General features: G+C 40.7%; 1 protein-coding gene across 1 annotated transcript in view; it reads right to left on the reverse strand.

The window, feature by feature from the left end:
• Positions 1 to 9,704, reverse strand: part of RND1 (Rho family GTPase 1) — a 17,641-nt gene extending 7,937 nt beyond the window's left edge. The window contains exons 1-2 of the mRNA XM_082245105.1: positions 9,487 to 9,704; positions 6,477 to 6,564 (exon numbers count right to left, since the gene is read on the reverse strand). Coding sequence (XP_082101231.1) covers positions 6,477 to 6,564; positions 9,487 to 9,606 — 208 coding nt within the window. The 5' untranslated portion in view covers positions 9,607 to 9,704. The remainder of the gene's footprint in view (positions 1 to 6,476; positions 6,565 to 9,486) is intronic.
• Between the last annotated feature and the right edge of the window lie 15,354 nt (positions 9,705 to 25,058).

The raw sequence follows: 25,058 nt of genomic DNA on the forward strand, positions 1-25,058 counted from the left end.
TGGAGTGAAGATGGGGCCAGATAGACTGAAACGGCTCTATACCATTTGGAAACCAATGTCTCTATAGCATTAGGCTATATCTGCACTATACACCAGTGGTTCTGGATGTGTATCTGGCTATGAGATGTAAAGGAAGGATTTACACGGCCCCACCCTCTGTCCTGAAATGAGGAATAATCCTCTTATTTTTAGGATGTGACAGAATGAGACATGTGCCTAACTTTAGGTCTAAGCAATCATTAAAGTATCATGGATAAGAAGGGAGCTTAAATAAAGCATGAACAGGTAAATGACTAAATGCAAAAGATAACCACACAGTATATGGAGCTTGTTGTGCCTGCCAAATAATTTATATTTCTGTCTGTCCAATTCTGAGATTTACACAGCTCTACTACACAGCACAGCCCTATTGGGCAGGGCAGGGGACCTGCTTTTTCTCTGCTGCGGTTGACACTTACAGGCCTTGTCCCTCATTCCCCTGAGCCTGTGACTGGACAGTGAATGGAGAAGCAGCAGACTGCTGAGCCCATCTTTAACTGCTTTCCTCCTTTCTAGCAAGTTGCATGTTAGCACATGTGCACCGCAGCATACCCGATTGGCTCCTTATGTTGCTTATACCTCTCCCTATTTGAACTATGCTGTACAGGGACTATAAGAGGCGGATACCAAATAAAATTCAGGCATTTATATATTAAAAAATAAATACAATTATAGCATATTATGGACTACAGATCTTTATCAGGTCTTCCCTAGAGTTCAGCTTTAACAGACAGACATGCCCCCAAAGATCTTGGTGGGCTGTTCAATTCAACACAAGTAAGCCATTCTTGAACAGCCAGAGAAAGTGTGGGTATTATAGGACCATTGGTGGGACACATACTTCAAATGCATGCATGTGTGCAGGTTTGGCCAGATATATGAATCAAATACTTTCTCTGTGGCCTTGTTAATGCATAGGTATGAATAGTCATGCCGGAGGGGCAGTTCAAATATTCCACCTATCTAAAAGAATCATCAAAAATTGGGAATTCTTAATCGGTGTCTGAAAAAGAGATGTCCCACATTTATCAGACTGGCATTTTCAGTACTGAATCTTATGGGTTGCAGTAATGGAAGGTCTTATTTCAGAAATAAGGTCCAGTGAATCATGATATCAGGAGGTTCCCAGAGAATGATGGGAAAAAAAAAAAAAATCTGAAAAATTAGATTTTATTAAACTACGTTTTTATTTTATTAAATTTTATTATTTTATTTTAATTTTAGTTATTTTATTACATTTTTATTTTATAACATTTTTATACTAACTAAATTTATATCACATGTGCTTGTGACTAATGAAAAGTAATAGTGAATTATGTAGGCTGAACATGAAAAATATTTTACCTTAAATGCAGAGGATGCATTAAAAGTAAAAACCTTTAGCCTTAGTGCTGGTTCACACTATTGCGATCAAAGACATCGCATATGATCATACTATGCGATGATCATACATATCATACATGATCATACATATGATCATATGATCATCGCATATGAGCATACTGCTCCTAAAATCACATGCGATGTCTGTGCCGATGCAAATTCAGCCATACAGTTTGTATGGCTGAATTGGCACCGCAGTCGCAGTGAACACGCACAGGACCCTTTTTTTGGTCCGCAGCGGAATTGGATCGCATGGTGGTTCACACTAGTGTGATCCGATTCTGTGCGAACTGTCAGATCGCACTGCGATATGCGATTTGATCTGGGGGGGGGTCGTTAACTTTGAATTGACACCCCCCAGCGTATTGCATATGGCAGTGTGAACTGCCAGGGGTGCGGATGCGATGCGGGAATACGCTGTATATTCGCAGTGCTCCCGCATCGCAATAGTGTGAACCGGCACTAAATGTCATAAAGCTCAATTCATAAAAAGGTAAAAAACACCAGGATACAGATCTATTATTTAAAGAAAAAGTGACAGTTATTTTCTAGCTAAGTCAACATTTAAAAATAAGAGTCACATAGCTAAAAAAAAAAAAAAAAAAAAGCTCCTTATTCTTGTGGTAAAGTTTGGATAGTTCATGTTTTCAGCTTTCTCAGAAAAGAAAGGAATTTCTAAACTGGAAAAACATGAAATCATTGGACATCTACCGGTGGGCCATAAAACAGGATGCGGGACTAAAGAGTAATTAGATTTGTGTTTTAAAAGCAGCTTTGAGAAAGGAATGAGATATTTACACTGCTAATTAACGGTTGGAACAACAAGTCCCTTTTAAGGGTGGAAATCTGTTTTAGGTGTTGACCACCGATGTCTCATCTCACTTCTCCCTTAGGGCAGTTTCAGGCCTGAAAGACCAGCTAAACAGCACCCAGCAGGAAACACAATAAACCTTTCATTACAACTTTTCTTCTTCTGTTATTAAAACAATTGAAGAGGAATGTTAAAAAGCTTCAGTTTATCCCCAACCTACAATTGTCTAACAGCATTTTCCCACCCCTCTGTCTCTAACTGTGCTGAAAGGTTTGCATATGAACAGCACATATAATGCAGGGCTAGGAAAGGATAGAATACTTCTACAAGATTGCCAACATGCCTGGGCCAAACCCTCCTTACAAAGAAAAGGACAGTAACTGTTTTAAAATGGCCATTTAAACCCAATTACAGGCCTTTACAAGTAATGCCTTAATATTAATGCAGCATGTTTGCTATTTCACATTCTGCATGCGTAGCTAGTTCATCCTATTGTCTTACATGATCAGCAATTTGGGACTGAGATGCTTCAAATGGATTCATCAGCAGGGCTCGGTGAGTGCAGAAAGGCAATTGTTTAATCGCAGATGTCTTCCCTTAACAATAGAACTCATAAAGCTCTTTCAATAATTTAATTTGGGATTTGAGTGAAATGGTCATTAACACTAAATGTATTAATTTACATCCTTTAAACATGAAATATATTAGTGCTATTCTATAAAGTCAAAGTGTGGATGGGCTACCAGAATTACATTACTGTATTAGCATACCTGGCGATCAGTTTAGGGGCTGCAGAATAAGACTACAGTCACAGGAATGGCTGAACACCACTGGGCTATGAATAGATTCAGTGCAGAACTAGGCATCTACGTACAAGGTTTCAAAAGATGTTGTCTAATGAGGACTGCGTGATCTGTATATATAAAATGTGGTCTGGGAAGACAAAAAAAAATATAATATAATATATATATATATATATATATATATATATATATATATATATATATATATATATATATATATATATATATATATATATATATATATATATATATATATATATATAGTCTTCCCAGACCACATTTTATATATATACAGATCACGCAGTCCTCATTAGACAACATCTTTTGAAACCTTGTACGTAGATGCCTAGTTCTGCACTATATTATACTAATATATATATATATATATATATATATATATATATATATATATATATATATATATATAAAAATGTGGTCTGGGAAGATATATATATATATATATATATATATATATATATATATATATATATATATATATATATAAGTAATAGGCCTAGCCCATTGTATGTCAGTTAGTAAACTTAACAGACTGAGTGGAGTCTAGTCTATGCTATATTCCAATACTGTACCATAAAGTAAAGCAGTGCATGCGATTCATATAGAAAATGCAATCCCTGTGAAAGAGACCTGGGATTGGACAACGGCTACTTTGAGAAAAGTGAAAGATTTCATTTTAAGTTATCCTAATATTTACAACCGACTTCCTATCTAGGAATCTCACAGAAGCACACTAGTTAAAAATGACCAATTTTAGAGGACATGGGCCTCACACAGGGAAGATCTAGGAATTTCAATGAAGTATACAATATAAATAAATATATTACATCCCCAGTTAGGCTTACCGGTAACTATTTCTAGGAATCTTCCAGGACAGTAAAGCCTGGTACACAATGATAGGTTCTCATTCAACCCAGTGGGCTTAACGAAAAAAAAAAAAAAAAGGAGGAGCATGCTGTTCTAACTATACTATGTAAAACAAAAGGAAACTGCCCCCCCCCCCCCCAACTGCCAGAACAGACTGGTCAGCGTTCGCAGCCACCGGCTGCGAGTTCTGATCGGATGCCGATCCGCTGCTGTTTTTCCAGCCTGCCCATTTAACAGAAGCCGGCCATTAGGCCAGCTTCTGTCAAACAGGCTCTGTACACACGTGCCAAATGTTGGCCGGTTTCTGTTGCACCGGCCAATATTCGGCCCTTGTGTACCAGCTCTAATCCTACTTCAGGTTGCTGTATAGATGATTCGGAAAATTTTCTGTTAATCTTACCAATAATGGTATTTCAAGGAATTTTCCTAGACTGTAACCTGAACAAGGCTTGCTGTCCTGAAAGATGATTGAGGAAAGGTGACATATCTTGGGATTCTGACGGTATGCCTACTTAAGCTGCAAAACTTAGATACTCAATATGGCTAGTGTTTAAGGCTTACTGGCCCTGGACAGGACAGATATACACTTTAAAATCAATACGGGCTAATAATTTCATCATACCCCATAATCATAACACGATAAGTCCTGTACCACAGTCCAGCCCAAACTTGTGTGTGGGACTAAAGTTTGATAGGCATTAATATTTATAAGCGCTTAGTCCCTTTGTTAAGTTCAGCCTCAGCTTTATGCCAATATGGTTCATTGAAGCCTGCAGACAGCAGTACTACTCTTTGCTTGGCTATTTTACAAAGTGAAGTACAAAACATCAGAATAGGAACCATTTTTAGAAGATTCATTCTTCCAATAAGTGATACAGCAGATTGTTCCAGGCCTTCAATCTAGTTTTAAGAATGGTTAACTGGGGATAGAGGTTTAACTTAGTAAAGTCTGATACACTAGAAGTGATATTGACTCCCAGATACCGAATGGATGTGGTCCAGGTCAAGGGAAGGAAGGAGTCGACCGCTTGACTAGCTTTGGAGCCAACAGATCTGAATAGGAACCAATACAATTACTTTCCATTGCACTCAAAACAGATTGATGACGGTGGGGTTAGATGGCCTTTTAAAAGTTTTACCTTACTTCCATAGGTAAAATAATAATAATAAAAGGCATGTGCCAGTGAATGGCTCTATTTTATGAAAAGTCAAAGTATTTCAATGAGACTCCCACCCTTATGACTTGGCCAGAGTTGCCAGAAAGCCAGCCTCGGCCTGCCACTTTTCTTAGTCTCCGTTCACATTAGGTCACTCCGACTTAGGGGGCAACCTGTGAAGTCGCGTGCAGCGTGACTTGCACGGACTTCACATAATGGAAGTCAATGCAAGTCACCTCCAGGTCACCCCGAAGTAGTACAGGACCCTTTTTCTAAGTCGGAGCGACTTGTGTCGCTCATATTAGAACGGCTCCGGTACTACACAGTGGGAGCGTGAGGACCACGACTTGTCAGGCTGACAAGTCGCGGTCCAAGTCGTAGCACCGTGCATGTGGTCTTAAAGTGATTGTAAAGTCTCATTTATTTATTTTTTTAAATAAACATGTCATACTTCCCTCCCCTGTGCAGCTGGTTTTTGCACAGAGCAGCCCGGATCCTCCTCTTCTCGGGTCCCTCGTTGCTGCTCCTGGCCCCTCCCTCCTATTGAGTGCCCCCACAGCAAGCAGCTTGCTATGGGGGCACTTGAGCTGAGGCTCCCCATGTCCATTCAGACACAGAGCTGCCATTCGGTCTCACCCCCCCTCTCTCCTGATTGGCTAACTGAGTTGGATTGACAGCCGTGGGAGCCAATGGCACCGCAGCTGTGTCTCAGCCAATCAGGAGGGAGAGTCCCCGGCAGCTGAGGGACTTGTGGACATCGCTGGAGAGTAGTGGGGCTCAGGTAAGTATTAGGGGGTACTGGGGACGCTGCTACACCCAGAAGGTCCCTTCTAGATTGTAAGCTCTAACAAGCAGGGCCCTCTAATTCCTTCTGTATTAAATTGTATGGTCTTCCCTCATATTGTAAAGCGCTGAGCAAACTGTTGGCGATAAATAAATCCTGTATTATAATAATAATAATAACAATAATAATTTTAATCTATAGAATGCATTAAGATAAAAAACTTCTGACTTTACAACTCCTTTAACTGTCTAGCAGAGACCCTTGAAATAAATGTCTCAAGCTGCAACAAAGTGACCATAACCAAAATCCATGTGACTGTATGGATCTGCTGATTCAATCTTCAACATTTTGGACCAACCTACAGGTCAGATGTAGTACCAAGGTCTTTGCACCCATATACCTGCATTATTATAGGAACACCTATTGTTTCTTTCCATCCAGAATGCAGCACAAAAGAAATTCTCCAGCAGCCCTCCCTCCTGAATGAGCAAATGGTTATTAGACAGGATCTCTTGAATGGCAATTTTCAGGAGAAGGTTGTATTTAGTTGCAAAGTCAGCAGTTTTATTGAAGTTTATCACAAGAGGTCTTATTGATCCTTCCAAAATCCATACCTGATGTGTCCCATAGGCTGAGCTCCACACGGTGTTCTTCTGTCTCCAGGCTAGCTGTGTAGTTTTCAAACACTGTAGGTACATAGGTCTAGAAACAAGAGACATACATATATAGCTTAAGACAACACGGCAGCCAACAGATGCTTTAATGCAACATTACATTGCTAGGACAATTATTATAGCCAACACAAGCACAGGGGGGGCTGACACCTACGCAACACACAGTGGAACTGCGGGCAACACGGCTCACTGACACCACTGCAGCCAACGCAAGCACACGTGTCTCGATGGCACCACTGCAACATACAGATATCGATACGCAAGGCAAATGCACCACACAATAAGACAATCCAGACAGGCAAGACAAAGGAGAAAAATCAGAGTCAGACTAAGGAAAGAAGAAGAACCCACAGTCTTAGTACAGCCAACAATATCATACACAATGCTATACTGCTCAACTACAATGGTGTCCCACCTAGAATGCAGCTAATAATATTCTGCCTTGAGACTATCTACAGATCTCTGCAAACATTCCTAAGGACGGGTGAACAATGCAACAAGGCTATAAACCACTAGAATGCAGTACAATAAAATAAAATCCCTATCTATAACAAAAAAAAAAAAAAAAAAACCCAGAACAAGCCTAAAAATTTAGATCAATTCTAGATTGGCTAAACCTAACAATAAGGAAAACAATCATTTACTTTCACACCCTTGCTGTAAACGAATACCTTAATATTCTACATTAACATTGAACAAAAAATACATACAATTATACAGTGAACAGTTTAGGTAAAATATAGCTATATATATTTCTCTTTAATATGTTTAACCAGTTTCAGCTAAGTTCCCACTATAGTCTGATATATTCTATGTACCTATCGTAGACCATGTGACACTTCTTTGTGCACTTGATCATGCTGGGATATAAATCAATTCCTTTATATATAATAAATGCGGATAGAGCACTAATGCTTCCTTTGCAGTGCCCAGGGTAATAGTGTTTAATGTGCTCTGTACAGGATGCCATGGCAGTTGGTGCCAGTCCAAGGAGATCAGGGGTGTTCCTCTGCAATAGATCATCAATATCTTGGAAACATGCTGAGCAGGAAGGGGAGAGTCAGACACTGAAACATCCCAGCAGATCACTAATATCCTGGGATCATACTGGGCAAGGAGGGGATTAGGCACTGCAATTGATCTGTAATCCAAGGATCATGCGTGAAGGGGTACCAGACACTGATACACCCAAGTACATCACTAATATCCAGGGATCAGTCTGGGTAGGAGGATCAGACACTGATACACTACAATAGATCACCAATATCCAGGGATCAGGCTAAAGAGGGTAAGGGGATCAATGGTTATCCCCGGGGGAACAGAAACATATAGACCCCAAGACATCAGTAATATCCTGGGATTGCACTAAGTGGGGGCTCAGTGGTCTCCCATCTGGGAACAGGTACTGCAACAGATCAGCATCAAAGGATCATGCTGGGCAAGGGTGATCAGCCACTGATACACCCAAATAAATCACTAATATCCAGGGATCAAACACTGATACACCCAAATAGATCACTAAAAACCTGAGATCAGTCTCGGCAGGGGGGGTGGGATCAGTAGTGTCCCCAGTGGGATCAGACACTGATATATGACAATAGATTCTTAATATCCTGAAACCAGGTTAAAGGGGGGGAGGGGGTCACCAGTGTCCCATCCCCAGTGGGATCAGACACTGATGTATGACAATAGATCACTAATATCCTGGAATCAGGCTGAGCAGGGGGGGGGGGGGGTCACCAGTGTCCCCAGTGGGATCAGACACTGATATATGACAACCGATCACTAATATCTTGGGATCAGTCTGGGCGGGGGGGGGGGGGGATCAGTAGTGTCCAAAGTAGGATCAGACACTGATGATATATGACAACAGATCACTAATATCACTAATATCTTAGGATCAGTCTGGGGGGGGGGGGGAATCAGACACTGATATATGACAACAGATCACTAATATCGTGGGATCAGTCTGGGTAGGGGGGGGGTCACTAGTGTCCCCAGTGGGATCAGACACTGATATATAACAATAGAGCACTAATATCCTGGGATCAGTCTGGGTAGGGGGGGGGGGGGTCACTAGTGTCCCAGTAGGATCAGACACTGATATTTGACAATAGCGCACTAATATCCTGGAATCAGGCTGGGCAGGGGGGTCACTAGTGTCCCCAGTGGGATCAGACACCGATATATGACAACAGATCACTAATATCGTGGGATCAGTCTGGGTAGGGGGGGTCACTAGTGTCCCCAGTGGGATCAGACACTGATAAATGACAATAGATCACTAATATCTTGGGATCAGTCTGGGTAGGGGGGTGGTCACTAGTGTCCCCAATATCCCCAGACACTGATATATGACAATAGTTCACTAATATCCCCAGACACTGATATATGACAACAGATCACTAATATCCCCAGACACTGATATATGACAACAGATCACTAATGTCCCCAGACACTGATATATGACAATAGATCACTAATATCCCCAGACACTGATATATGACAACAGATCACTAATGTCCCCAGACACTGATATATGACAACAGATCACTAATATCCCCAGACACTGATATATGACAATAGATCACTAATGTCCCCAGACACTGATATATGACAACAGATCACTAATGTCCCCAGACACTGATATATGACAACAGATCACTAATATCCTGGGATCAGTCTGGGTGGGGGGTCACTAATGTCCCCAGTAGGATCAGACACCGATATATGACAATAGATCACTAATGTCCCTAGACACTGATATATGACAATAGATCACTAATGTTCCCAGTAGGATCAGACACTGATATATGACAATAGATCACCGATACATCCGAATCTCCTGGGAAGAAGTCACAGGCCATCGCACAGGAATCCCAGCTGTAGGAATGTGGTCACTAAGGTTAAAGGTCCGCCCATAGAAAGGCCATGCGGCTGTGTCACTCACCTCGGGGTAACAATCTTTGGCCAGAACCTGTAACATCGCCGTCTTCCCACAGTGCACTTCCCCCACCAGGACCAACTTGCACCGGACCACAGCGGGCTGAGGGTTCCTTCTCTCCTTCATAGTGATGGGATGTCCGTACACTGAGAACACTGCAAACTCTTCTTCTATTCCGTACACAACACACTCCAATCACTCACAGCAACGACTACAACGGAGCCTACAGGCTGCCTTCTATATACCGCGCGCTGAGCCAATCACAAGCCGAGAACTCAGGGCCCCGGGCCAATAAGCGGCTGTGCCAGGGACACGCCCCGCCCCTGTGTTCCATGCCCGGAAGAGTGATAGCCTGCAGGGCAGAGTCCCTGGGAGAGCCATGTGTGCGATGTGCATTGTCATGGAATGTCTGCAGAGGTGGACGGGCCGATCTCACCGATCACAGAGATTTATTTACATCACTGATAAATGTGTTTGTGAATGGGAGATACAGAGAAGGAGATCAGCACAAGGAGACAGCTCAACTAAAAGATTACACAAGATGTACACAGCACAGATATGACACCCGGGCAACTGTCCCATCATTTCCACAAATCTGGGATATACACATTATTATTATACAGGATTTACATAGCGCCAACAGTTTGCACTGCGCTTTACAATATCAGGGAATACAGTATAATACAATTGAATACAGGAGGAATGAGAGAGCCCTGCACATGACTGCAGATTAATAAATTGCAGTTTACCAATTATTAAACGTGATGGCTGCATCTGTTTTCTTTTTTAGGCTTTCATTCTTTTATCTTCATCTGATGATCCAGCCAATCAGTGTTTTCCAAAAGAACAAGCTGTCCAGCAGAATGTATCAGTCACAGAGATGAGACAAACCATTTACCACTGACAAGGGGTTTTATCCCACAACTGTCATGGGTGCTCTACCTGTGGCCCTACAGCTGTTGCGGAACTACAGATCCTATATAAGGCTTTGCAAGCCACTGACAGTTACAAGCATGACTCCCAAAGGCAGAGGCATGATGGGACTTGTAGCTTCACAACAACTGGAGGGCCACAGGTTGAGCACCCATGGGGGTAACTGATTAGAAACTTTTAGCTGGAGTTTGGCTTCCATTTGTTAGTGTATCTAACTCTGCTAATACATCCAAAACTCCCCTACCTCCAGACTGACAATGCTGCTGTCCAAATGTCCCCCCTGTGCTCCTTCATCCAGAGTGGAGGCACTCTAATATAGGAGGCATGTTACAGACCAGATCACCCAGTGAAAACAGAGGGGGAAATAAGAAATCGAATGCAGCCAACACATTAAGCCAGCTTTTCTCAACCTTTTCAACACAGAGGAACCCATAAAATAAATTTCTGGTCTCGGGGAGCCCCTGCAAAAAATGAAAAATCTACAACTCATGACACATCAGTGTGACAGTCGGTGGGAAGAATGCTCCTTACTCTTGTCATCATTGTGAAGACTTACCTCCTTACAGATAGCTGGAAGGAACATTGGTGTCATTGGGAAATTATCTGAGAAGCAGAAATTGCCCATTGCTCCAGGAAACCCCTAGCAACCTCAGGAGGAATCCTGGCTGAGAAACCCTACATTTAATGATTGGTAAACTGCAAAAAAATATATATTTTTTTCAGAATTGTCGCCCTTTTTTTGGTTATAGCGCAAAAAATAAAAATTGCACAGGTGATCAAATATCACCAAAAGAAAGCTCTATTTGTGGGGAAAAAAGGACATCAATTTTATTTAGCTACAGTGTCGCACGACCGCGCAATTGTCCGTTAAAATAAAACAGTGCCGAATCGCAAAAAATGGCCTGGCTATTAACGGGGTAAAAACTTCTGGTCCAGAAGTGGTTAAACAGATCACATTTTTAAGCCTCCATAAGTGTTTTCTTTACCAGTAGACTTTATTTTTAGGTTTTCATTCCATCTAAAGAATCACTTTAGAGCAATATTATACCCAGAACCCACAAAATTTATTTTTTCACATTCTGCTATATAACATTCCCAAAAAAAAAAAAAAATTAAAAATCTAATTTTTTTTAACATTTTAGGCCAATTTGTTTTCTGCTACATATTTTTGGTAAAAAAAAAAAAAAAAATCGCAATAATCTACTAACTACGGGAAAGATTTATGTCATTTTTTTTTTTTACTAGTAATGGCGGCGATCTGAAATTTTTAGCGGGACTGCGGCATTGCGGTGGTCAGCTTGGACTCCTAACTGACATTTTTGACACCTTTGGGGGTACCAGTGACATTACTACAGTAATCAGTGCTAAAAATATGCACTTTTACTGTAATAATGACACTGGCAGGGAAGGGGTTAACACAGTGGGTGATCAAGGGGGGTTAAATATAAGCCTAGGGGAGTGTTTCTAACTGTATGGGGGATGGGCTTGTGAAATGACCATAGAGACATGTGATCCTATATAGAAGGATTACGAGCACTCTGTGATCATTCCAGAGAGAAGAACGGTCAGCTGTGTTTACAACAGCTGCCCGTTCTTCTCTCTCAGTGGGGAGAGATCACGGGTGCCCAGCAGCAATCATAGCTGCCGGCCCCTGTGCATCGGAGTCCCCGCTGCTGAGTGGGGGTGGGAGCGCCCCCTAGCTGTAGGCACACGACCGACGTACAGCTACGTCAATTTGCGCAGGAGGGGCTGCCTGCCGCAGTAAATCTGCGGCAGGCGGTCCGGAAGAAGTTAATGCAGAATCAGATAATAAAATAAATCTATGAACCATATAAAAGACATATAGGGGTTGATTTACTAAAGGCAAATAGACTGTGCACTTTGCAAAGTGCAGTTACACCCTGTAAGAGCAGTTGCTCCAAAGCTTAGTAAATGAGCAGAAGCTCTGCTGACTTCCATCATCCAACCATGTGCAAGCAAAATTGCTGTTTTTTTTTTTCATTTTCCTTGCATGTGATTGGGTATTCCTTTCAAAGCTAAGCTTTCCTCATTTGCTAAGTCCTGGAGCCATTGCACTTGCAGAGTGCACCTGCACTTTGTAAAGTGCACAGTCTATTTGCCTTTAGTGTCACTGTGTCGTTGATTGATTGTGAGCAAAATCGATCGATTTCATCAAAACTATTCTACAAGGTCTGGAAAGAAAAATCGTTGCATAGTAGATAGATTAATATGATCATTAAAGTGACAGTAAACTGGTTTTAAAAGAAAGAAAAATCTATTTAAGTATGTATTCTTACTTGAAAAGTATATTCTATTGCTCACAGCCTCCAAATTCAATTTTTTTGTTGCTCTGATCTGACTTCCAGTTAGAGGTTGGTTTATTTTATTCAATTTTTTTATTACAGGTACTTTTATAGCACCATTTATTGTACGCAGCGCTTTACAGATATTATACATTCAAATCCGTCCCTGGTCTCAAGGAGCTCACAATCTAAGGTGCCTTACTCACATTCATACATACACATACTAGGGGCAATTTAGACAGGTGCCAATTAACCTAGCAGCATGTCTTTGGAGTGTGGGAGGAAACTGGAGTACCTGGAGCAAACCCACGCAGGCACAGGGAGAACATGCAAACATATTTGTTCTCCATTGTATGCAGGAATGTAGCCACGCTTTCTTGCTCGCTCCCAAGATGGACCGTGAACTATGGACCAGAGCTGGGACATGGGGTGGGCAGGAGGGGAAGCTGCCCTGGGCACTGTGGTATCATATAAGGTGGGGTGGGGGGTGCCAAGAGGAGATTGAGGGGGGGGGGATTTGTGTTGAGAGGGGGGCAGCAGGGGATAAGAATTGTTCTGGGGGGGGGGGGGGATTTGGAGTTTGTTCTAGGAGTGGTGATTTAGGGGAGTTTGTGTTGGAAGGAGAGATGGCAGAAGAGGATTTTTGCTATGAGGTGGAATTTGGGGGGTTTGTGTTGGAAGAAGTGATATGATAGAGGGAGGTAGGGTAATTGAACTAGGAGGGGATTTTTTTTTGGGGGGGGGATTTGTGGTAATAGGGATTATTAGGTGGTATTAGTGCTAGGAGGAGAGGTGGGGGAATTGGAGGGGGGGGGGATGTGTACTTGATGGGAAAATTTGAGGGGTAGAGGATTTGTGCTAGGAGGGGTAATTTTTTTTGGGTGGGGCACATTTGTGCTGGGGGGATTTAGGGGATAGTGGGGGCAAAATTTTGTGCTGGGAGGAGGGGGATGGAGAAGGGATTTCAGCAGGGGGGTAGACTTGTACTGGGAGGATGGGGTATTCATGCTTAGGGGTAATCATGCAGATAAGAGCTCAATTTATTTATTTATTTTTTTTGAGGGGGGGGGGGATTTTGCTCACACATAATGGTGTGTTTGGATAATTTTTGGAAAATATGGAAAATAAAGATATGGTATAATATCACTTTAAGCAGCATTTAACACATTTTAGCAGTATTTAGTGTTTTTATTGTTAATAAAGTGCTAATGTGAATACCATAAAATATGTATCTGTACATATAAAAATATTTTGTATACAACAAAAGGTAAACTAGAATGACAGTTGAAATGAATCTTACTTTGTACCAAAAACGAAGTAGTGGTGTATACAGTATATACATCACTATATACAGTGCATCCAGAAAGTATTCACAGCGCTTCACTTTTTCCACATTTTGTTATGTTATAACCTTATTCCAAAATGGATTAAATTCATTATTTTCCTCAAAATTCTACAAACAGTATCCCATAATGACAATGTGAAAGATGTTTGAAATGTTTGCAACTTTATTAAAAATAAAAAGTAAAAAAATGCATGTACATAAATATTCACAACCTTTGCCATAGCACTCAAAATTGAGCTTAAGTGCATCCTATATAAGGTCCCACAGTTAACAGTGCACGTCAGAGCACAAACCAGGCCCTGAAGTCCAAGGGATTGTTTGTAGACCTCCGAGGCAGGATTATATCAAGGCACAGATCTGGGGAAGGGTACAGAAACATTTCTGCAGAATTGAGTGGCCTCCATCATCCATAAATGGAAGAAGTTTGGACCCAACAGGATTCTTCCTAGAGCGGGCGGCCCGGCCAAACTCAGCGATCGGGGGAGAAGGGCCTTAGTCAGGGAGGTGTCACTCCGACAGAGTAGGAGGAGGAGAACCTTCCAGAAGAAGAACCATCTCTCCAGCATCCACAAATCAGGCCTGTATTGTAGACTAGCCAGGCAGAAGCCACTCCTCAGTAAAATGCACACTACAGCTCCCCTAGAGTTTGCCAAAAGGCACCTGAGGAACTCTCAGACCATGAGAAACAAAATTCTCTGGTCTGATGAAACAAAGATTGAATTCTTTGGCCTGAATGGCAAGCGTCATGTCTGGAGGAAACAATACCATCCCTACAGTGAAGCATGGTGGTGGCAGCATCATGCTGTGGGAATGTTTTTCATCGGCAGGAACTAGGAGACTAGTCAGGATCGAGGGAAAGATGAATGCAGCAATGTACATAGACATCCTTGATGAAAACCTGCTCCAGAGCCTCTGGACCTCAGACTGGGTTGAAGGTTCATCTTCCAACAGGACAACGACCCTAAGCACACAGCTAAGATAACAAAGAAGTGGCTATAGGACAAATCTGTGAATGTCCCTGAGTGGCCCAGCCAGAGCCCAGACTTGAACTCGATTGAACATCTCTGGAGAGATCTGAAAATGGCTGTCCACCGACGCTCCCCCTCCAACCTGATGGAGCTGGAAAGATTTCAGACAAACTTCTTTCACATTGTCATTATGGGTATTGTTTGTAGAATTGTGAGGAAAATAATGAATTTAATCAATTTTGGATAAAGGCTGTAACATAACAAAATGTGGAAAAAGTGAAGCGCTGTAAATACTTTCCGGATGCACTGTAGATACCTTTTTAATACTCATTTGTAGATTACAGTACGTCATATAGGAGTACACATCATAAGATTGGAATGGATTGGTTGGTTCGTAATATGCTATTCCAAATTTGTTTTCAGTCAATTTCAAATATAGGATCAGATCACATCCAACCATTTTATTTAGTGCATTGGCGTCTGATCAATCTTCCGATCATATTTTTCTACCGGACAGTAATTTGGTGGACAATAGAATTCTATACAAAATGATTCCACGTATAGCCACCATTAAAGTGTATATCCACCTTTGTTTCAGGTTGAGACACACACCAGTAGAATCTCATTCAAAAGCTTTGTTATTCTAAGAGTAAGGCTTCATGCACAATGGCCATTTTTACAGCTGCTCCTTGGGGCGTTGGGTGTTTTTTTTTCCCTGCCTCTAAACGCCCCATGCTAGGCTATATGTCCATGCACGCATTGACTTTAAACAGTGTTTAGTGACAGGAGAGTTTAGAGACAGGAAAAGTGTGTCCAAGAGCAGCAGAGTTTGGGTAGAAGAAAACACTTGACGTATGTAAATTAGGTCGGAGGAGGATTATTCTCTTTTTGAACGTTTATGTAATTCTAAGAAGGTGACGAAACATAATGTATCGCGGATTTATAAAATTCTTACAGAAAGTGCGGAACTGGGAATACCGCCATTCATTCTAGGATGGGAAAAGGAATTGGGAACACGACTGAAAGAGCAACAGCGGAATAAAGTACTGAGAGTCGTATTTGGCCTGGCCAGAGATATTAATACAATAGAAATTAACTACAAATGTTTGGCCAGGCCCAGTTAAAGTTCAGAAATATAACTCAGAGAATTCTATACTATGCTGGAGGGGTTGTAACTTAAAGTGGAGTTCCACCCTAAATTTACACTTACTTCCATCTTCTCGCTCCGGGTCACCTGAAAAACAAATTGATAATCGCAATTTTTTTTTTTTTTTTTTACTTACCTTGTAGAGAAAATATACTTACCTTACTTCCTTCTTCCTCCCCTCGGCGGCCACAGCGATTCGTCACTTCCTGGCTTTTGCAATGATTCCTGGGAGCTGAACGTCATCGCTCCCAGGAATCAATGTGCCTGCACCGGCCCCAACGTCAGTTCCGGTGCGCATGCCCAGAAGCTGTGGAGGGATGACGCGCGCGCACCGGAAGTGACGGGTCGGTGCAGTGCATCGTGGGACCGAAGAAGAAGGAAGAGGACGCCGAAGAGGATCGCGCTGGCTTCAAGCTGCTCACACCTGAGATGGCAGCGCTGGAGAATACTTTTTCAAGGTAAGTATTTCTCCTAAAAGGTAAGTGCAACCTGGGACAGATCAGAGGCTAGCCATTGTGGAATGCACTAGCCCTGACTGTCCCGGGGGTATTTTTATTAAAAAAAAGTATCCCCTGGGTGGAACTCCGCTTTAAAGGGCACCATGGCACATAATTGGTGGGTATGTCTAAAAATAAGAGTTTAGTGGCTGAAGGTACGGCAATATATAGGGGAAATTGGGGAAACAGGGATCGCTGATGACCCGTGGCTCTGTTTATTCCACAATACAAACAGCCCAATGAAACAATATAAGAACACAATAGTACCACATTTGATAAATGCAGCAAAATCGACAATCCCAAAAAAATGGTGGGTTCTTTACTGTTAGATTGTGGTTAGATTGTGGAATTCTCTACCACAAGAGGTGGTTTCTGCGGGAAGTATGGTGGCTTTCAAAAGACTCTTAGACGTACATCTCAAGGATCAGAACATTCAGGGCAATGTGAGATGATTACAGCCACACACACCTACACAGGTTGAACTGGATGGACTATTGTCTTTATTCAACCTCAACTACTATGTAACTATGTAACCCCGAGAGCCCTACGCCGAGGGACTGGTTAAATAGAATTGAGTACATATATAAAATGGAACATCCATGTAGCAGCAGAGAGGGCCAAATAAAGAGATTCTCTATTATCTGGAAAAGATGGGAAATGTTTAAGAAAACGAGGAAATACATAGAGATTTGGGAAATATAGCCCAGTAAAATGTAGTAGGAAAGAATGGTGGTTCAAGAAAAGGTGAAAGGAGGAAGAGATGGGAATGAGGAAGGGGGGAGAGCTTGGGGATTTATGTCTTGCTTTTTTTGTATAAAATTTTTTTAAAAATGTGATTCTTTGCTTATGAAAAACAAATAAAAAAAAAATAGGAACTAAAGTTATGAACACTTTTGAACAGGGGTCATTTCCCTTGTTACAAAGAGCGTTAATTCATTTAAGTGGTCAGAAAACAGTATTCTGGCCAATGTAATGAATTGATGTCCAAACGCTTGATGCGGTTAAATGTGGCAAAATGTGCGTCGGACTTCTTTTTGCCAAATCGCTGCTGCAAGGAGGAAGGCTTCTAGGAGAGTTTAGAGTTTTGCGTGCATAATGCCTTAAGTTGATTAATACATGAATCAAAATTTGGCTAGTTCAACAGGGACTGGCCAAGATTTGATCCATGTATAGACAAGTCGATACCCAAGTCGATACATGTTGGATTTCTTACTTCATTTTTAGTTAATAAAATGCAATGCACTAAACTCAAACTATAAATGAAGGATATAGCCTTTAAATGAATATTGAAGACTTGGCTACATACTTAGTTCTGCACCAGGACTTGGAGTGGTATTCTACTGGTTTATAAAGGTATACTCTTCATACTAGCTAAAGCTCATAAATTGTTTTTTTTTTTTACAAAACTACTATTTTCTCCCTTTTTTGCAGTGCTGCCGCATTTCTTAGCAACTTCATGTTTGCATATGTTCACTTCAGCATTGGCTGCACGTTATTGTTCAGGGTGGGCTTTCTGATGATGGTGAGAGTAGTAGACCATGCCAGCAAAATGTGAGTAAGGCCGGCCACACACGGTTCCAATTTCGGCCAGTTCATCAGATACCGGCCGAGATTGTAATCGTTAATGGCAGTGCCATCTTAAGAGCATTAAAGGGCCCTGGGAAATGCAGTGCTCTGGGGCCCCGCCTACACAATCACCCACGAGAATAAAAATGCAAATTATGATTAAGACTGTATTTATTGATGACAACAGCTAATTATAGCTTCCAAGTTCGGCGGCTGGGTCCTGTGAACACACAGGAGTAAGACTCGACTGTCCTGTGTGTGCCTGTTGCCGTAGAGGTGGATAGACATTCCGGCAGTTGTGGGCTCCCCCTCTATGGCCCAAGGAGCCTGACAGCAGTGCAAGACCAACAGGTGCTTGCCACCTGCTAAGTTTGGGATGCACATGGGAATTGGGACTAAAGCTTGACTGGGTTGCTGGGCAGATGGGGCCCCCTGGGCAAGTGGGGCCCCCAGGCAACTTCCCAGCGTGCCCATTCGGTAAGATGACCCTGGTTAATGGGCACGCTGACCTGTGATTGCAGGAAACAAATTTGCTCTGTGTATGCCCGGCATTAGAAAGACTACACATAGACTCCAACAGGGGTGCATGTGATTGGGTGACAACACAAGAACACTTACAGTAGACAGTTGTCACCCATTAACAGGAAGTATCTAAACAAGGAATTTCATGGCAGGGTCTTCAGGTAATCTATTAATAAAAGCTGCATAAATAAAAAGATGGAAGACTTTTAATATTACATTATAATATTGGAAGAGTGGTTCCACTCCACCCTTATCCACGAGGGGAAACAAAATTAATGACATCATGCTAATGGAGGAGATGCAAGCTGGGGAGCTTGATAAGTGGGACAAATTTACCAATATTTGGAACATCTGGATGTGATACTCTGCCTCGGAGAAATTGAGCAATAGAATTCGTCAATAAACCCTAACCTGTTTTTGTTTTTTTACACCAAGAGAACTCATTCCCACTCTTTTTTTCCGCCTTTTCTTTTTCTTTCTTTCGCTGTACTTTTTTCTTTTGTTTTCCGATTCTTTCCATGAATATTATTGTGCACTTGGGTCTTTTTTCCCGGGTCTTCTGATTTTGCACTGAATATACGCACCAAGGGCTTCTCTAAGGACGGTATCCTTGCCTATTTCCTTGCAACTATTCTTAGTAACTTAAATGTTGTTTTCTGAACTCCCATAATTGTGGTTATCCTCATGAAAAGTGCTTTGTTACGAATATTGACCCTTCTTGAGAAATATCATAGTGTATTTTTTTTTACTGTTTTACGTACGCTAATCATTTTTATATATACAGTAAACCCCCCTCCATTGTGGGGGTTGCATTCCGGACCCAGCCGCGAAAAGTGAAAATCCGTGAAATATAAAAACCCTATTAAAATGCATTGTAGGCATGTTTTTTTTACTGTCACTGTACGTGTAAAAGCATTTTAAGGTCTTTAAACACACTTTTAAAACAATAGAAACTCATTTAAACACATAAAAGATACTGAGAGACATAGAAAGAGCTATGAAAAACACAAAAATATTTAATTTTTAATGATTTATATAGTAAAATAACATTACAAAAAAAAACCCAATACACCGGGACCGCAAAAACTGAACCGCAATGGAGCGGGGGTTTACTGTATATTCAAACTTAAAATTGCATTCAAATGTATAAAATTGTACTGATTGTGAACTTGCACACCTGTGCAGATGAACATGCACACAATTCCTAATAACACTCATAAATGTTGCACTGTTTTGTTTTTTGTGGGGTTTTTTTTTTTTTTTTTTTTTAGGACTGAGCAAGGAGGATAATCAGTTCAGAATTGCACACAGTGATATACTAGAACTAGACCTGTTTTGGGCATGTCCATCAAATGGTTTGGACATGTCCATCACATTGAATTGCTTTGCAGAAGGTGATTACCATGTATTCAATGGTTTTGTTGGGGACAACCTGGTACCTTAACTGCTCTAAAGGTTTCTAACTACAGGACAAGTGAATGCATTATTGTTACCATTTATGCACAAGGGCAGTTACTTTATTACATTACAATAAGTCATCATAGTTTATAAAGTATTCTATTGTTACCATAACATAAGCTAATTAAACTATCAAAAGCTGCTTTGCTTCATAGAAGACAAATGAAACGCTAACATTTTGCTCATAGAGAAATCCTGCTTTATGTAGATGGGCAACTTTGCAATTGCAAAGTAGTTGCCAACTGCAAACAATGAACTCCTCTGTAGTTGTACGGGAGTTTTGGTGTCTTTTTTTTTTTTTGTTTAGGGGAGTGGGTGGAGTGGTTTGTATACAGGCTTTTCTATAAAGAAAAAGATTTACTTTATTTAAAAAAAATATTTACTTTACTAAATAAATCCAGAAAAATACTTAAAAAGAATACTTTCCATGAATAATAAAATAACAATGATTAAAATATAATATTATGATGATAATTGTTGTTAATGTTATTTTAACTATTTAAAATGACACTTATGAATACATTTAAAAATGTACCTAATTTATAATATAGCCTAAAGCAAATCAGCACAGTTTAGAAAAATCATTCACATTGGATTTCCCCTAATATGAAAAGCAGTTACACATGAACAGATATTGATACACAATACAGTAGACTGTGCAATAAGGGTCCATTCACACTAGCGCGACTTGTCAGGCGACTTAGTCGCCTGACAAGTCGCGGTCGATCGCTCGCCATTGAACAGTACAGGACCCGTTCTAATAGGAGCGACACAAGTCACTCCGACTTAGAAAAAGGGTCCTGTACTACTTTGGGGTGACCTAGAGGCGACTTGCATTGACTTCAATTATATGAAGTCCATGCAAGTCGTGCTGAGGTCTGCACCGAGACTTCACAGGTCGCCCCACCAAGTCGTATCGCTGAAGTCTGAATGTGCTCTAATCGTTCTTTGTATGAACATACATTGGCTCTGTATTTGCATTGCTATGTATTGGGCAGGTTGGAATTTTTAAGTTGAACCTTCATTGAGATGAAAAGCAGTAATCCAGTTCTGTTGACGACTCCCTTCGATCATACACAGACTTCATCCAAGATTGTCTGGGGATCTGATCATTTGTTTCTGAAGGATCAAAATTCTGGGAATATGTTAAAGCTGGCCATACGCTGCTTGAAAATTTCGTCTGATTCCTACTGGGTTGGCCAAAATTCAAGCACTGCTGGCAACACTTTGACATAATTTGATTGCTCAATCAATATTTGTCTTGTTGGACATACAGCTTAGGCATCCAATCAGATGCAAGCACTGTTTGGGTATTCTGATAGCTGGCAGCCCTAGTTGTCAGAAGACAATAGCCCAGCAGAAGAGATTCGTCCTTCTGCACTGTTACATGGATCGAAATTTGGCCAGATCTGCAGGGACCGGCCGAATTTCGATGTATGGGCTAGCTGGTTGATCTATTGATTGACTTTTGGACAACCAGCTTGCCGGGTTTTTTCTGAATAATCAGCGCCACTGACTATAGCCGGCAACACTGATCATGGTATTCTGCTGACAGGGAAGGCTCCCCAGAGCACAATGGCACAGTGGGAGGGATTCCCCCATCCACAGCAAATTGGTGGATAGAGGAATCAGCTCACTTTTAGATTGTAAGCTCTAACGAGCAGGGCCCTCGGATTCCTCTTGTTCCAAATTGTATTGTAACTGTAATGTCTGCCTTCATTTTGTTAAGTACTGCGCAAACTGTTGGCGCTATATAAATCCTGTATAATAATAATAATAATAATTTTCTTTTGATTAAACCTGGCAAAAAAAAATGAACCATGTATGGGCTGCCTTACTGTGGATGGAGCAATCCATTGTTTCTCAACCTTTTTTCATTCAAGGCACCCTTTAAAATTATAGAAGATCTCAAGGCACCCTTTTGAAATTATGGACAGTCTCGAGCCACCTCATTCTAAAATGGAAAAAACAATTGGAAAAAAATGGAAAAAACAATTCTAATAGTTTTACATAATGCAGCAACACCCACATGTAGGACACCCAACGTTAGAAGCGATGTTTTCTTTCAAATCAAATGCACTTTTGCACACTGGTATGAGTAGTACACCAATGTTTCTCTTCTCCCTCAATTTCTCTCCACCTGTCAGCTAATGTGACCCCATTGCTGAGGAGGAGGGTCAAACAAGGATGGTGTGGAGGCAACACACCATCAACTCCTTATCACCTTCTCCTTATCAACTGACATCATTGGTTGTTAGAATGCCAGTGTCTAGAAAGTACCGGTAGTTATGGTGCAAAATGAAAAGCCATGGCTTTGTGTAACTAAAAGGCAGGCTTAATCTACCTGCTGGCTTGTATAAATTTTGAATCAATTTTTTATTTTTTTTAATATTCTTTTTATTAATTTTTGTAACAAACAAATCATGCAAACATAAAAAAAAGAAAGATTAGTTATCTCCATATCAAAAATCTTTGCTCTATATTCTAGAATAGGGAGAAAGAAGGAAAAATACGTTTTTTGTTTTTTTTTAATTTTCTATTTAAACATTATATTCTGATTACATATTGAGTAAGGCAGTGTTAAAAAATAGAGGTCATTCAGAACTCATGTATATGGATGTAAATATAGGCGTATGGGCGTACAGCATAAAATACTACTGTATTTGAGGAGTGTAGTTCTGCCTTAGGACTGTATTAATCGAATATGCATGTGTATGGGCATAATTTTCCAAACATATTACTTTCGCGTTCGGGAAATTACACCCACACGCATGGAAATGTAAGTAATGGCATTTACAGGTGTGTGCCCGTGTACAGATTATTTGGTTAGCACAATCCTATGGACAAAATTACCCAACAGCTGGGGTTCCTGGGTACTGCAAATAAAGGCGTATTTTATGTTGTATGCCCATAAACCTGTATTTGTGTCTGTGTGTGCAAAGGGAAAACACAAGAGATAATCTGACCTTTCAGGTTTTCTCTACTATGCATGCTCTGTCATGTCCCTCCTCTTTCTTACTAAATGAATCACTGGAGTTATGTAAGAAATGCTTTCATTAAATGTGTCAGTGCTGTAGATTTTTATTTATGATGTTGGTCAGTGAATTCTTAAATGCATGCTGGAAAAAAATGGTACTTCCCCAAACAAATTTTATGTCTATGCTATTTCTGATCACATGGAAAGAATTTTGCAACTACACATCCAGTTTTCTCTCCGCATGCTACGTTTCAGTTGCCTTGGGCGTTCTAGCGCTTAATATTCTGCCTTCAGTTTAGTAAATCTTTAGAATTTTTGACCTTTATTTTTTTCCTTTACACATTCACAAAGGTTATTTCATGTTAAATTGTATCAGTAACATTGCAAGTGGGGATAAATGCATTCCCTACTGGTCACAATGTAATAAATATACCCTTTAAATAAAATTATTATTATTATTTTAATATTATTATTATTATTATTAATAAGCATTTGTATTTTACAAATAAATCCTTGAATTTCAAACAAAAGACTTGTGCCTAGACTTAAATAAGTAAAATGAGAGCATGACATCATCAATCTGCTGCATGATGTCAGTTAGGAGAAAGTATTTCCCCTTCCTCAGTTATCACTCAGACTGTACACTGTAACTGCCATAGCTCAGATGATGAAAGAGAGCAGCAAGGGGCTGAGCTGAGTGAAGCAATATACAGTATGTACACATAGCCCAGAACATAATAGCTATTGCATATTCCCTGGCATTTACAAAATTTTGAAACCTTTGGGCCAACGCCTAGTCCAGGTAGTAGATGACACCCCTATATAATGACTAAACAAGGATAATCTCAGAGTGAAAACATGTATGCATAGAAGTATAGAACGCCATCAGTGGTGCACTAACTGTTTTTTAGCATTTTTAATGCCATGGGACAACCTAAATATCAAATGCTTTTCTTGACCACTTAAACCTTGTACACTCTACTAATACAAGCTCGCCAAGGGCTAGAAATGGCTCTGGGTCTTGTGGGTCACCTGTACCAATAGTATAAGTTTTAACCACTTAAGCCCCGGAAGATTTTACCCCCTTCCTGACCAGGGCCTATTTTGCGTTTCGGCACTGCGTGACTTTAAGGGACAATTGCAAGGTCGTGCGACGCTGTACCTAAACGAATTTGACGTCCTTTTTTTCCCACAAACAGAGCTTTCTTTTGGTGGTATTTGATCACCTGTGCAATTTTTTGATCATGTGCTATAAACAAAAAAAGAGCGTCAATTTTGCAAAAATAACAATATTTTTCACATTTTTTATATGAAATCCCCCCAAAAAATGTAAAAATCAAAATTTTTTAACATTTTCGGCCAATTTGTTTTCTGATACATATGTTTGGTAAAAAAATCACAAAAAGCGTATTTTGATTGGTTTGCGCAAAAGTTATCACGTTTACTAACAAAGGGAAAGATTTTTGTCATTTTTGTTGTTTTTTTTAACGCATAATGGCGGCGATCTGCGATTTTTTTGCGGTACTGCGACATTGCGGCGGACAGATCGGACCCTTGACTGACATTTTTTACACTTTTGGGGTTACAAGTGACATTTCTACAGTAATCAGTGCTATACATATGCACTGTTACTGTAAAATTACACTGGCAGTGAAGGGGTTAACTTTTTTTGAGAGGGAGGGGTGGTGTGTCCCTAGGGGCGTGATTCTAACTGTGATTGGCTGTGGCTTGAGGTGTAGGAACAGTGATCGACAGTCCTACATAGTAGAACCGTATGATCACTGTTTCTACACAGGGGAGAATGACAGGCGGCTTGTTTACATCAGCCGCCTGCCTTTCTCCCTCTGCAGCGACGATCGCCG

Source organism: Pelophylax lessonae (genome assembly GCF_965119305.1).
Source record: "Pelophylax lessonae genome assembly, chromosome: 2".
In the NCBI taxonomy this organism is placed as follows: Eukaryota; Metazoa; Chordata; class Amphibia; order Anura; family Ranidae; genus Pelophylax; species Pelophylax lessonae.